Genomic DNA, 15,121 nt, shown 5'->3' with positions numbered 1-15,121 from the left:
CTTTGGCACCGTTCCTTAAATCTCCACAGAAAGTTGCCTGCTATATCGAAGAATGCTAGTACTCCCTGTTAACCAATCATTGGTCACACACCGGGGCGGTCGACATAGTGTTGCTGGCAATGCTGTTTCACGGGAGTTAGAGTCCTCCTTAGTAGATCCAACCCTAGTTAGGTGATTGTCACGCAGTATCCGAGATACTGCAGAGCTGCAACAATGAAAGAGGCGAGATATCAGAGGCACCCAAAGCAAGGGTGTCTGGGGATGAAGAACAACACTGGAACAATAGAGGCATGGGTTTAGTGCTCGATGCTCGCCTCCTCACTGCACGAGGTTAGGCACCGGGTTTAGAGTAATATAGAGTATATCCGCCCCGTACTCCGCGCTGGATCCCGTCGAAGAAAGAACTTGGCCCAATTGCTTCTCCTCTGATTCCTGTTCTGACCCATTTTGGTAAACCAATATCAACTACCACACGGCAGCCTAATAGCAACGCGGCTAAGCTCATCTCTCTGTTAACTAGACCAATATTTCGCCATTATGCATTCGATCACTCCTTCGGAAGTCATTAAACTGCGCCAACTGCTGGCGGGAACCAATGCCGACGTTCTGACCGAGGGCGAGCCCGGATACGCCGAAGGAATCAGGCGCTGGAGTGACACATGCGAAAAGAAAGCTGTCAGTGGTCTTGGGGAAGAAACACTCTAATGATATTATGCTGACTGTGAATTCTTATAGGGTGCTGTAGTTCTTCCCACTACAGCCGAGGAGGTCTCGGCGGCCGTAGTCTTCGCAAGCAACCACCAGATCCCCATGGTGGTTCATAATGGCGGTCACTCTACCAGCGGCGCCTCCGCAACGGAAGGGGGGATCGTCATCAGCATGACCAAAATGCGCCGCGTCGTGGTAGATCCCGAACGCAAGACCATCACGGCCCAAGGAGGTACCGTATGGGAGGATATCGACCGTGCGGCGGCTCCCTACAAGCTGGCCACAGTCGGCGGCACCGTCAACCATACGGGGGTGGGTGGGCTTACTTTGGGAGGAGGTTATGGCTGGTTGACAGGCCGCTATGGATTGACCATTGACAATTTGCTGGGAGCCACTGTCGTGGTGGCGGATGGCCGTATCCTGAAGACCTCCGAGACGGAGAATCCGGATTTGCTCTGGGCCATCCGTGGTGCTGGTCAGAACTTTGGTGTCACCACCGAGTTTATCTTCCAAGCCTATGATCAAACGAACGAAGTGTATGCAGGCCTGCTGAGCTGGCCTGCGCAGTGCCTGCCCCAGATCATTGAGTTTGTCAACCACTTCGAAGATGACACCAATAAAGGGGATATGGGCATCTTCTTTGGTTTCTGCGGTGCCATGCCCCCTGGCCGGGTGAGCATCGTGGCGGCCATCTTTTACAATGGACCCCAGGACGAGGCCGAGCGGCAATTCGAGCCCATTCTTAGTCTTGGACCCACCATCAACACGGCGAAAATGATGCCCTATGAGCAGTTGAACAGCATCCAGAACCCCATTGCCACGTATGGGGGTCGCAAGTCGTTCAGCGGGGCCTTCGTCAAGCTGCCTCTGCAGGTCGAGTTCTTCCAGGAACTACTGGAGGACTACGGGACCATGATCAAGACCTACGATGGGGTCAGTGCCACCGCCGTTCTCTTCGAGTTGGTTTCGCACAAGAAGGCCATTCAGGTGCCCAAGGATACCATGTCTTACTCGACCCGGGGTCCTTGGTACAATGTAGGTTGTGCGTTCCGTTGGGAAGACCCCAGCCTGGATAAGACGATGCGCGAGACACAACGCGCCCTGATGCGGAAGGTTGGCGATCGCGCCGGTGGTGGTGCCCATGCCCGAGCATATGCCAATTACTCGCACAGTGACGGCCGAGCGAAGGATGTTTATGGGGACAATCTGCCCCGGCTGCAGAAGTTGAAGAAGCAGTACGACCCCAAGAATGTGTTCAAGAAGTGGTTGAACCTGCTTCCTGAGGAAGATGTTCAGGTATAGTTAGACATCAGTTCGATGCGATAAATATGGATCTGGTTTATGACCTTAGTATACTTCAGTATGTAAGATGACAAAACAGTAATCCTCATACATGGGCTATACACCGTAGCGGAACAACTGGTTTTGTCCCCACGAGGGTTCTTCGCTTTCACGTCTTTAGTCGAAGAGTTACAGCATTCAGGATAGGAAAGTTGGACGAGAAATGAGCCTTCTTAGGACTGCCTACACAGCTTGATGCATTGATTCAATATTGCTCTACTGGGAAATAGCCAAGGACTTCACTCAGGCTCGGCTTCCCTCAAGTTGCGGCTTTGCGTGATCGGAAAAGATATAGACAGATCCCTTCTTTCAGCACTACCATGCCGACTTCGTACATACTTTGGGCTGATTCAGGATGGTTTTGTCCGCCACATGCCGCCGGTGCAGCAAGGTCAGATTCTGATGGTGGCTCCCACGAGTCCCTTGCCTGCCGGGAGGTCGTCGGGAGTCTAACTTGTTTACTTTGCTCGTCCGGCTCCCGTAAGGGGGGGTCGGTCAAGCCTCCTACGTCGAACACTTTCGAACTTTGGGGTTATATGCCAGATGCATGCTGGGCAAATAGAAGAAAGATATCCAGCTGTTGTTCAGTTATCAGACTTGGCCAGCATCCCATGCCGGAGGGGAGGGCGAAGGGGCTAACTAGTGTGGCCCCAAGTGACCCAAGCATCCCGCGGAGAATTGTGCAGTCTTTCGGTCTAGAAGAGTAACTGCAGAACCTCCTGAGACAGTCATGGATCGGCCAGCCAAGTTACTGAGGACGAAGCTCGCAGATTGCAGTGAACAGCAGATACCACCCGGCGGTGGGAAAGGGGGAGGGGTGTGGGTGGAACTACGTGTGGACAGCCCGAGTAGCAGCAGCAGCAGCAGCAGCAATATCTGAATCTGGAATATCAATTGCTACCCTTATTCACCTCCATCTCCATCGTGACTTTAAAACTCTCTGTCTTTCCCGCTTTCGCTCATTCAAGAAGTAGAATATATTTTCATGCCTCTCGACTGGACCGTTCCACTTTCCGCCTTCTTGCCCTAATATTGATAATAATTACTTTTCCTTCTCTCTTGACCCTTCTATCCGCGCCTGGAAAGTCATGGCTGGAGACTTAAGAGGAAGACGAACTTCCCAAGAGCCAGAGGTCTCTACGAAGGAGTCCTCGCCGGGCTTTTCTCCTTTTGAGTCAGCGTCCTCGGTTACTTCCATCGATGGTCCCAACCCGGCTGTCCTGGTAGGCTATGCCTGCCGTGTTGCAGGTGCAGACCGGCCCAGCAAGCTCTGGGAAAATCTCGTCCAGCAGAAGGATGTGCGATGCAAAATGCCCGCGGATCGGTTCAATGTCGATAACTTCTTTCATCCAGATGGCACCCATAAGGGCACGGTCAGTGAGAGTTCTCACTCCATACCCCTGTCCCTACGCTATATCCGAGCATGTTACGCTGATGAACGCACCAGACCAACGCAAAATATGGCTACTATCTCGATCAGGACCTGGGTCATTTTGATCGAAGTTTCTTCCGGATCTCAGGCAAGGAGGCCGAGGCAATGGATCCCCAACAACGACTGATACTTGAGGTGGTTTATGAGGCATTGGAAGATGCCGGAATTACCTTAGAAGAAATCAACGGCTCACGCACTTCCGTGCTGTGCGGATCATTTACCAACGATTATAATGCGATGCTGACCAAAGATCTCGAACACTATCCGAGTTACACCGTGACCGGCACGGGCAATGCTATCCTGTCGAACCGTGTCTCCTACGTCTTTAATCTGCAGGGAATGAGTCTTACCATTGATACTGCCTGCTCCTCGTCCCTGGTGGCCTTTCACCTGGGAGCACAGTCTGTCCAGAGTGGGGACTGCGATACATCCATCATTGTGGGCTCAGCCCTCCATTTTGACCCGAACATCTTCATCACAATGACAGACTTGGGCATGCTGTCCGAGGAAGGCCGTAGCCGTGCCTTTGCCGCTGGTGTCAAGGGCTACGCACGGGGTGACGGTGTCTGCGCAGTCATTCTACGCGGACAGCGACAGGCGGAGTTACATGGCGATGATATTCGAGCGGTCGTTCGAGCGACCGGATCCAACCATGACGGGACAAAACAGGGCATCACTCTCCCTTCCGCCGCGGGGCAGGAAGAGCTCATCAGAAAGACATACCAATCGGCAGGCTTGGACCCGGCTGACACCACCTACGTCGAAGCCCATGGAACGGGCACTGGTCGCGGAGATCCCCTGGAAACGGAAGCCTTGGGAACCGTGTTTGGCTCCAAGCAACGTCAGCAGCCACTATATGTGGGCTCGATTAAGAGCAACATCGGCCATACAGAGGGGGCCTCTGGGCTGGCTGGCATTATTAAGGCCACCATGGCCCTGGAGAAGGGCCAGATTCCCCCCAACATGCATTTCAAGATTCCCAACCCCGACATCAAATTTGACGAATGGCAAATCCAAGTTCCCACTCAGCTGGTTGAGTTCCCTCTTAACGCACACGGTCACCGACGCGTCAGCATCAACTCCTTCGGCTATGGTGGTGCCAATGCACATGTCGTACTGGAGGATTACCGGCCGCACACCATCCAGGAACGACCTCCTATAGCTATCCCAGCCGCCTTCAAGGCGGCGGCGCACGAGCGCCCGTTTCTTGTGCCTTTGACCTCCCATACGGATAAAGCTGGGAACCTCTGGACCGAGAAGCTTGTGGAGTATCTGGACAAACACGAAGGCTGCGATATAGCGGACTTGGCCCTAAGTCTATCCACCTCCCGCTCGATGCACGCCCAGCGGTCTTATGCCATCGGAAAAAATGTCACCTCCATCAAGGATAGCTTGCGCAAAGTGCCGGCCTGGACCAAGGCCAACAAGCAGTCCCCACGACTGGGGTTTGTCTTCACAGGTCAGGGTGCGCAGTGGTACGCCATGGGTCGCCAGCTAATGCAGGAATCTCCCATCTTCCTTCAGACCCTGCAACGGACGGACCAGGTGCTCAAAGCGCTACCCGATGGGCCCCAATGGTCGGTTGTGGAAGAGCTCTCCCGTACCAAGGAGGACTCCCAACTCAGTCAAACTCACTTGTCACAGCCCATCTGCACCGCTTTACAACTGGCTATTCTCGAGCTTCTCAAGAGCTGGGGTGTCGAGCCCACCGCCGTTGTCGGACACTCGTCCGGCGAGATGGGCGCCGCTTATGCAGCTGGCATTCTATCCTTCGAAAGCGCCATGTACGCCGCGTACTACAGGGGGCTCCACATGTCTAGTGGCGCTGCGCAGGCCGGTCCAGATGCTGTTCCTGGAGCCATGATGGCCGTTGGTCTGGGTGAGACAGAGGCCCTGGCTGAGTTGGAGGCCTACAAGGGCAGAGCTGTCATTGCCGCCGTGAACAGCCCGTCCAGTGTCACGTTGTCCGGCGATGAGGATGCCATTATCGAAGTCCAGAAGAACCTGGAAGCCCGCAAAATATTCGCCCGCCGCTTGCAGGTCGCGCAGGCCTTCCATTCCCACCACATGTTTCCTCTGGCCCCAGCCTACGCCAAGGCACTCAATGACTGCCCGGGGTTCTCGTCACAGCCCTCCGATAAGGCACGCATGTTCTCCAGTGTGACGGCGCGCGTAGCCGATGCCGATCAGATGGGGGCGGAGTACTGGACGTCCAACATGACAGGTACCGTGCGCTTTTCTGATGCCCTGGTGGGTATTCTGTTGGACGACTCGGAGAATCAGAACGTGGATGTGCTGGTGGAAATCGGACCCCATCCAGCCCTGAAGGGGCCGGCCCGGCAGGTGATGAAGAGTCTGAACATGGACCTTCCCTATTTCGCCTCCCTCACGCGTGGCACTCCCGACTACGACGGCGTCCTCGGGCTCGCCGGGCAGCTTTTCCAGGTTGGCTATCCCGTGGACTTGCCAGCTGTCAACAGCGATGCCTACCTGTCCGAGTCGGGCCTTATCGGCATCGCGCCTCGAGGCCGTCGCCTGAAGGACCTCCCCAGCTATGCCTGGGATCACTCCGAGCGCTATTGGGCAGAAACCCGATTGATCCACAACCACCGACTGCGCACACATCGCCACAGTTTGCTGGGTCATCAGATGGCCGGCTCCATCGACAACCACGTGCGGTGGCGCAACTATCTGCGTCTGCGCGAGCTGCCGTGGCTGGCGGATCATGTCATCGACGGCAAGGTGCTCTTCCCGGCGGCAGGTTACATGAGTCTGGCCTTCGAGGCTGTGGCGCGCACCCGTGGAGGCATCCAGCCGGCGCAAGGGTTTGCCTTGCGCAACGTGTCCATCAAGGCGGCGTTGGTGCTCGACGACTCCGACATGGGCACGGAATTGATCGTCGACCTGCAACCCCAGGTCACCTCCGCCATGTCACGGTCCGATACCTGGTACGAGTTCAAGATATTCTCTTACGACAGCCAGTACAACTGTACGGAGCATTGCTCGGGGCTGGTGGCTGTCGACCAACAGTCCACTATCCTCGCCGCCCCCGATCGCGACCAGCGACAGAAGAGCAGCACAGCCTCTGCGCCTGTCAGTCGCTATTATCGCCATCTCAGCGACATCGGCCTGCAGTATGGCGATGAGTTCCGCTTGTTGACCGGCAGCATCGAATCCGGGCCGGGCTTTGCCTGCGCCAGCCTCACTTTCAGTCCGGATCAATATGCGCAGCAACCGGCAGATGTGACCTTTGTACATCCCACGATATTGGATGCCACCTTTCACACTATCTTCCCGGCCCTGGAGCAAGTGCTGGGTCATGATCTGGATTCGGCCTTTATTCCTACCTTCGTGGAGAGCTGCCACATCTACCCGGCCATGCTGACCCTTAAGGATGCTGTCGGGCCGCAAGAGGTATGGGTGGACACCGCAACGCAGCAGTCGGGCTTCCGCGCGGCCATCAGCCAGCTGCACGTCGAGATGGCGGCCACTGGCCAGCCGCTTCTGGCCTTCTCAGGCCTGCGGGTGACTTCGCTCGGCAGTGGCAACGATTCCAATGACCGGTCTCTGTTCTTCCGTACCCGCTGGCAGGTGGCCTTCGATCAGCTCAGCGCTGATACCCCCCGGCTGGCAAAGACGTCTCGGGCGGAACTGGTCGACATGTTTGTTCACCAGCACCCCAACACTCAAATTCTCCATGTCACCAATGGGGTTGAGGAGACGGAGCAGGTTCTTCAGGCCCTGAGTGGCCCCAGCCAAGAGCGACGCCGATTCAATTCCCTCACCCCAGTCACTGCTGATGGCGGCTGCTCAGCAGGGGAAGCATGGGAGCAGCTTGCCGGCCGATGGCCAGGACTGGTTCTTCTGGAGGAGCCAACTGAGCAGGGCTACGACCTCGCTGTTGTTACAGCGCCCACGTCACGCAGTGTGGTGCCCTTCCTCAAGCAAGATGGCCAGGTGATTGCGCCTCTAGGGTTCTCGGAGCCCCAGCTTGAGAAGCGTCTCCAGACTGACCAGGCTTCGGTCTGGAAGACAGCTACAACCGCCCCTGATGAATCCAATTCCAGGCCGCTAGTGATTGTCCATTCATCACCTCCCTCCAGCCGGACGGTTGATCTCATCTCCCGCCTCGGGGCCTCGTTGAAACATCGTCCGACCTCCTGTATAGGTTTCAACGAGTTGTCCAAGATGTCACTTGTAGACGCTGATGTCGTTGTTTTGGCCAGCTTGGATAGCCCTCTATTTATGATGAGAGATTCGACCAGCGAATCCGTGTTCGATGCAGCACGGGCATTGCTACTGCGGCCCCAGCTCAACCTTGTCTGGCTCCTTAAAGGTGCCACTGACCAAGTGCGCGAGAATCCGGTGAGCGCCATGATCATCGGCCTGATGCGCGTGGCCCGCATCGAGAATGAAGGATCCCGCATTGTCACCTTGGATGTGCCAGTTAAATCTTCTCCCAATTCTGTGGTCCCATTCATTACGCAACTGCTAAATCGCGACATTGTAGACGAGGAATGGTCCCTGCGCGAGCACACCCTGTTTATCCCACGCATCGAAGCCGATGATGCACTGAATGCCAAGGTTCGCGGCGGTGTCAGTTCAGGGCCGAAGCTGGAGTCATTCAGCAGACAGCGTCCGATCAAGCTGACCGTCGGTCAAGTGGGCCGGTTGGAGAGCTTGGTCTGGGAAGATGACGATGAGATGCTGCAGGATAACTTAGGGCCAGATGAGGTCGAGATCGAAGTCAGGGCCTCCACGGTGTCAGCCCGTGATGTCGCGGCCGCAACGGGTGCCATTGACGACTATCGCCTGGGCGATGAATGCGCCGGTCTGGTGCGACGCGTAGGCAGCCTCGTGGATCCGACCAAATTTCAACCGGGCGACAAGGTGCTGGCCATTCGCCCGGGTCAAGGGGCGCATCGCTCGGTTGTCCGCAATCCAGCCTCGTGCTGCTTCCGACTGGGACCTATGCCCTTCGAGGACGCGGCAGCTCTGCCCCAGATCCTGGTCACCCCTTACTATGCACTGATCGAGATCGCCCGCCTGCAAGCCAAGGAGAGCGTGCTGATTCATGCCGCAGCCAGTGGGGTGGGCCAGATGGCCGTCCAAATTGCCCAGATGGTGGGCGCCAGTATCATCGCGACTGTCGGCTCAGAAGCGGAACGCGCCCTATTAACCAAGCGATACGGACTGTCAGCAGACCGGATTTTTTCGTCGCAGGACCTCAGCTTCGTGGATGGGGTGCAACAGCTGACCAGCGGCCGCGGCGTGGACGTCGTTCTGAATAGTCTCACGGGCAAGCTGCTGCATGGATCTTGGCGCTGTGTGGCCGCATTTGGCCGGTTCGTGGAGATCGGTACGCACGACATCCGGGAGAATGCCATGCTGGAAATGGCACCTTTCCAGCGCAATGTCCTATTTGCGGCAGTTGACCTGGTGAATCTGTATGCCACCGACCGGGCCCTGGGGGCCCGTCTCTTCCAAGAGGTCTGCGACTTGTGTCATGTCGGCAAGCTGGGGCTCCCCGAAACTATCCGGGGCGTGTCTTATTCCGACGCCGCTCAAGCCTTCCGTCTCGTGCAAACAGGGGAGCACATTGGCCAAGTGGTGCTGGTCGCTCGCGAAGACACACAGGTGCCCGTCAGGCCTGCCACCTGGAGTCGGCGCGCCAACCAATTCCACCCAGATAAGACCTACCTGCTGGCAGGAGGACTGGGAGGGCTGGGCCGCACCTTGGCGGAGTGGATGCTGCAACGCAACGCTAAGCATTTGGTCTTTCTGTCGCGGTCTGGTGAGTCTCGCGCCGAGGCCAAGGCCACCGTATCGTGGTTGCGGGCACATGGAATTGACGTGACCGTGTATAAGGGTGATGTGGCCAATCCGGCCGATGTGCAAGCCTGTGTGGGTGGAATTCGCAACCTTGGTGGAGTCTTCCATGCGGCCATGGTGCTGGCTGATGCCGCATTGGAGAACATGACTTACGCGCAATGGCATCAGTGCGTACAGCCCAAGGTGGTTGGCGCCTTCAACCTCCACCAGGCCACCAAGAGCCTGCCCCTGGACTTCTTTGTGACATTTTCCTCAGTTTCGGCCTGCTTTGGTACGCGGTCCCAGGGCAACTACGCTGCAGCCAACACCTATCTCGATGCTCTGATGCGGTACCGACGCCAGATTGGGCTGCCTGCTTCCACGATGAACTGCGGTCGCATCACTGGCATGGGTGTCGCTGCCGAGGCAGCGGCCTTGGAGCGATTCATGGAGCAGGAAGGTTTTGACGGGGTCAACGGTCAAGAGCTGATGCAGCAAGTCGAAGAGGCCGTGTTCGGGGATGGCCAGTCCACCGTGGTCTCCGATCGCGGCGTCGACCTGTATCAGACCATAACTGGAGTCATCCTCACGCGTGACGACGTGTATTGGGCCTCGCATTCCCTGTTCAAGAACCTCTATCAGAACCATGACTTTGATCGGCATTCAGGCCAGAAGCCTGGCGAAGTCAGCTTGCCCGTTCTTTTTGCGCAAAATCCAGATCCGGAACTGCGGACTGGTCTGTTGCTGGAGCGCTTTGTCGAGAAGCTGGCCGTCTCCCTGGGCGCCAGCAAGGAGTCGCTGAAACCGGCAGATCCCATCTATGGACTCGACTCGTTACTGGCGGTCGATCTGCGCAACTGGTTTACTAAGTCCCTGGGCGTCGACGTAGCTCTGTTCGATGTGATGGGGGCTCCGTCCATTCGTGTCTTGATCGAGAAGGCTGTGCGCCTGTACGGCGAGCAGGAGAAGAAGACTGGCCAGTCCGCGCCCAAGAAGGCTGATAACGCTGCTGCTTCTGCATCCTCAAGCTCGTCCCCGGGAAGCAGCAGCAATGTCACCACCATCGGCATTCCTACGGCAGATTTGTCGCGTCCTTTGCCCTTGTCCACCTTCCAGCACCGTCTCTGGTTTGCCCATAGCTTTGCTGAGGACAAATCCTTCCTGAATATTCCAGTGACCATGCACATGCGCGGGACCCCGGATCTCTCTCTCGTCCGTCAAACGCTTTTCGAACTGCAAGCGAGAAACCCGATCCTCCGCACGGCCTACCAGGAAGGAGACGAGTATGCGGAGCAGACGGTCCTCCCTCCCTCCCCGTTGACGGTCAAGTTCCGGGATGTGTCTGCTGCAGAAGACCCAACAGAAGCCCTGCAAGCCCTGGTCTCCACGCTGAAGCGCGTACAGTTAAACATTGAAATCGGTCAGCTGATCGATGCCACCCTTGTCAAAGTGACACCAGGAAACTATGCACTAGTGCTCATAATGCACCACATCTGCACTGACCGCGCCAATACCGACCCCCTCCTCACGCAGATATCGACATTGTATGATACCCTGCGCAGTGGCCGGAGTCTTAATTCCCTGCCTGCCCCGAAGATCAATTATGCCGACTTCACTCTTTGGCATAACCAGCTGCTTGAGTCCGAGTCAATGGCATCCCACATTAACTACTGGCGACGCACGCTAGCCGGTATTCCCGTCGCCAGTCCTCTGCTCCCATTTGCCTTGACCAAACGCCCCGCGCTCGACGATTACTTGCGCGAGAAACTCACCGTCCAGATTGACGCATCCCAACTCAAGCGGATCAAGCGAATCTGCACCCAGGCCCAGAGCAGTCCCTTCCAGTTCATCTTCAGCGCCTTCCGGGCCTTCCTCTACCGCTTTACCGAAGATCCGGACCTGACCATGCTGATGGTGGATGGCAACCGGCCACACGCAGAGTTCAGCGACTTGTTAGGCTTCTTCGTTAACATGACTCCCATCCGATGCCAGGACGCTTGCGTGAGCACCTTTGAGCAGCTACTTCGCACCATGAGTGGGCGCATCCGTGAAGCCATGTCCCACAGCATGGTTCCCTTCGACGTGATTGTCAGCGAGACCAAGGTCCCTCGGAGCCCAGGACATTCTCCGTTGGGCCAGGTGATGGTCAACTACCAGCAGCCCGAGGGACAGGCCGTGTATCAAGCCGGCGACTTTGTTTTGCACAAGCTCGAGGCTCAAAACATGCCCTCGGCCTGTGAGCTGAGCCTGGAGGCGCGCGAAGATGCAGAGCACATGCTACAGCTGCAGCTGGAATACTCTATCACCCTGTACGGAGCGGAAGACATGCAGCGCTTCTTTGAGAACTTCCACACCTTCTTGTGCTCCCTCATTCAGGACCACCGCCAGCCTATTCCGAGTGTTCCTCTTGCCGGCGCAAGTGAAATCGAGCGGCTGAGCGTCCAATTTTGGAATCACTCGCTGCGGCCCCATAGCTGGCAGGACACTTCGATCATTGGAAGAGTGCTCAGCTTTGCTGACACCCAACCAACGGCTGTGGCGGCGAGCACATCCGAGGGCGAGAGCATCACCTATCGGGACCTCGTGTTTGCGGCCCGGCGCCTGGCATTCTCGCTGCAAGATGCAGGCATCCGTCCAGGACAACATGTGGCCATCCTCGCGGAGCCCGGCATCCCCTTCGTGGTCTCCATGCTCGGTATATTGTTCAACCGCTGCGGATACCTGCCCATGGACTCGACTATGGCGGTAGGTCGCCTGGCATTCATTGCGGATGACTCCGAAATGGGGCTGTTGCTCTTTGATGAGGCCTGTCGCGGACTGGCGTCCCAGGTCCGGGCCCAGAGTCAGGGACCTTATTCCCTGTTGAGTATCCGCGATGCCACAGCTACCTGCGTGCTGTCTGATGTGCATCACCCCCTTCCCAGCGACCCGTGCTACATGTTGTACACCTCGGTAAGTCAATATCCGCTGTCACACCTAAGATATGGCTCACGAAGGCTAATCCACGGATCCCCTTCTCCCTCCACGCAATACAGGGTAGCACTGGAACTCCCAAAGGCGTCCGCCTGTCCCAGACAAACCTCCTTGAAATGCTGGCAGCCGCACAGCAACACTTTGATTTCAACTCGACAGACCGGTTCCTACACCAGATCTCTCCCTCGTTCGACCTGTCTGTAGGAGAGCTATGGTGGGCCCTGACAGCAGGAGGGCAGCTCTGCATTGCCACCAAGGCTACACGCCGCAACCCCGTACAGCTGGGTGACTACATCCGCGAGGCCGCCGTGACCTTCACCTACTTCACCCCGACCCAGTTGGCCCTCGTTCTTGAGCACAATGGCGCCGCGCTAGCTGCAAATCCCAACTATCGTATCTCTCTGCTCTGTGGCGAGCGGTTGCCCGCGCGCCTGGCCGACGCCTTTCACAAACTAGGCACCTCGGCCACGCTGTACAACTGCTGGGGACCCACCGAAGCCGTGGTCCAGACGACCTACCATCGCTGCGACGGACCGATGGCAGAGCAGCTCAACATCCCCATCGGCTATGCCCTCGGCAACTGCCGTCATTACATCGTCGACGCCGCCATGAACCCGTTACCGCCGGGATTCGTGGGCGAGATCTGCATCGGCGGTCCGCAAGTGGCCCAGGGCTATTGGAATCGTCCCGAGGTCAATCGTAAGCAGTTTGTGCGCAATCCCTTCTGCAGTCTTGACGATGAGGAGCGTGGCTGGACCATGCTCTTCCGTACAGGTGATCGTGGTCGGTTCTTGCCCGACGGCCAGCTAGAATTCCTCGGCCGCATCTCGGGTGATAAGCAGGTCAAGCTGCGCGGGCTGCGCATTGATCTCGGGGAGATCGAGCATGTTCTGCATCGCGAATCTTTTACCTCTGAGGGACAGGGCATCGTTGATCTGGCTGTCGTGGCCCGGACGGAGGACGAGGACCCAGCTTCCCTAACGGATGATCGACAGCTGATAGCTTTCGTCGTGCCCAAGAAATCCCTGCCGACCAACCACGATAAGGCCGCATATGCTGTGCTCCTGCAGGCACGGGCCAAGGGTTCCTTAAACGATTACATGCTGCCCAGTGCCTACCAGTTCCTCGACGCACTTCCAACCACCACCAGTGGTAAAACCGACCGACGTAGTCTACTTACATGCCCGGTCGAGTTGACTCGTCCGATCCAAAAAGCAGCGGACAGTCGAGCCTCCTCTTCCGCCACCCCGACGGCCTCTGGCCAGACAAAGCAATCGGCTCCGCAAAAGGGCAAGGCAGAGACTCTCGACGCGGTTCGCCGTGCGTGGCAGGCCATATTAAAGCTAGACGCGCCGCCTGACCCCACCAGCCACTTCTTCCAGATGGGAGGCCAGAGTCTGCTTTTCCTACGTCTACAGGGCAGACTGAGAAGGGAATACCCAGTGACACTAAGCCTGCAGGACATGATCCAAGAGCCTACCCCCAAGCACATTGCCGAGTTGATCGACCAACAGCTCGGTGGAGCAGAGGCCCCCAGGGAAGAAGAGACGAAGAACGACGACAACAAGACCAAGGCAAAGATGGCCATGAGCAGTCACAGTGCAGAAGCCATTGACTGGACTGCAGAGACAACCCTTCCCATGGATGATCGCTTCCATCCTTCCGAATCTCATCCTCCTGCAGCCGTGACCAACCTCCTACTGACCGGTGCAGATAGCTTCTCGGGTGTCCATCTACTAGCCCATCTCCTTACCCAGCGGCCCGGTGTGACTGTCTACGTGCTGGGCAGCTATGCTCCGCTCGATCATGGACAGATTTTCCAGAAGTTTATGGAGCACAAGCTGCTGAATGGGGCCCTCACTCCGGAGCGCATCCTGACAGGCATCCGAGTCGTTCCCGGATTCCTGGCCCATGAATCCCACTTTGGCCTCGCTGCCGCTGACTTCCAGCGCCTTGCCATCTCTATTCATGCGATATACCATCTGGCCTCGGAGGTGTCCCTGCTCAAGACATATCATGATCTCAAGCACCTCAACACGACTCCAGCGCTTACCCTCATCGAGCTGGCTAATCTGGGGGCCCGGGGCAGCCGTATTCACTACCTGTCCACCTGGAGTGTTCCCCATCTGCAATCCTGGGAGCAGTCGCAGCGCAATTTCTCCAGCATCCAAGTCGACGAAATCAGTCCCATCCACTTTGCTCCCCCTGCGACCGTTGACAATGGCTACTTCAAGACCCGCTGGGCCACGGAGATGCTCCTCACGCGGGCCGCTGCGCGTGGGTTCCCCGTCACCATCTACCGTTCGTCCGCCATCTCGGGCAACACCGTGACGGGCGTCCCTTCCTCTGACCAGGACATCGTGCGTGGTATGGTTATGGATATGGTGCGTCATGGGGTCGTCCCTCAGGCTGGCACGTCCGATGTTCCTTTCGTGGTCGATTTCATTCCTGTCAACTATCTCGCGGACGTATTGGGCCATCTCACCGCGGTGCACGACACCACTCGACCCGCCGGACTAGAGGTCCTCCACATTACCAACCCCAAGCCCCTCTCGCTCGACCAACTGCCTCGTCTGGCAGCAGCCATTCGAGGTGATGGTCACAGTGCTCGCTCCGTGAGCGTGGAGGGCTGGCTCGAGGCGCTGGAGCAGGCAGTCGGCGAAGATGAGCAGCTGCGTCTCGAGACTTTGCGAAACTATTTCCTCAATGGACACAACATGTTTGCTCTAAATTGCCGCAAAGCAAATGCCTTACTGGCAGAGAAGAAGGATCTTGTGGCTTGCCCCCCTGTGGATGAAAATTATTTGAGAGACTTGTGGATGGGGACGGCGTAGAAGCTAGTACTATGTTTGTTTT

At 57.1% G+C, this 15,121-nt stretch overlaps 2 protein-coding genes across 2 annotated transcripts; both read left to right on the top strand.

Annotated features, from left to right (window-relative positions):
- Window positions 1-537: 537 nt before the first annotated feature.
- Window positions 538-2,025, top strand: BO88DRAFT_478777 (FAD-binding oxidoreductase; the record flags this gene model as incomplete). The annotated part of the gene is made up of 2 exons (XM_025712021.1): window positions 538-675; window positions 736-2,025. 2 exons carry the CDS (start codon window positions 538-540, stop codon window positions 2,008-2,010), a joined length of 1,413 nt encoding a protein of 470 aa, XP_025565656.1. The 3' UTR covers window positions 2,011-2,025.
- Window positions 2,026-3,137: 1,112 nt separating this feature from the next.
- On the top strand, window positions 3,138-15,099 carry BO88DRAFT_384352 (lovastatin nonaketide synthase; the record flags this gene model as incomplete). Its single annotated transcript, XM_025704697.1, has 5 exons — window positions 3,138-3,422; window positions 3,497-4,946; window positions 5,037-12,244; window positions 12,328-13,465; window positions 13,496-15,099. 5 exons carry the CDS (start codon window positions 3,138-3,140, stop codon window positions 15,097-15,099), a joined length of 11,685 nt encoding a protein of 3,894 aa, XP_025565655.1.
- Between the last annotated feature and the right edge of the window lie 22 nt (window positions 15,100-15,121).

This window comes from Aspergillus vadensis (assembly GCF_003184925.1).
Source record: "Aspergillus vadensis CBS 113365 unplaced genomic scaffold BO88scaffold_5, whole genome shotgun sequence".
Taxonomy (NCBI): Eukaryota; Fungi; Ascomycota; class Eurotiomycetes; order Eurotiales; family Aspergillaceae; genus Aspergillus; species Aspergillus vadensis.
This window is presented reverse-complemented; position numbering and strand designations above follow the sequence as displayed.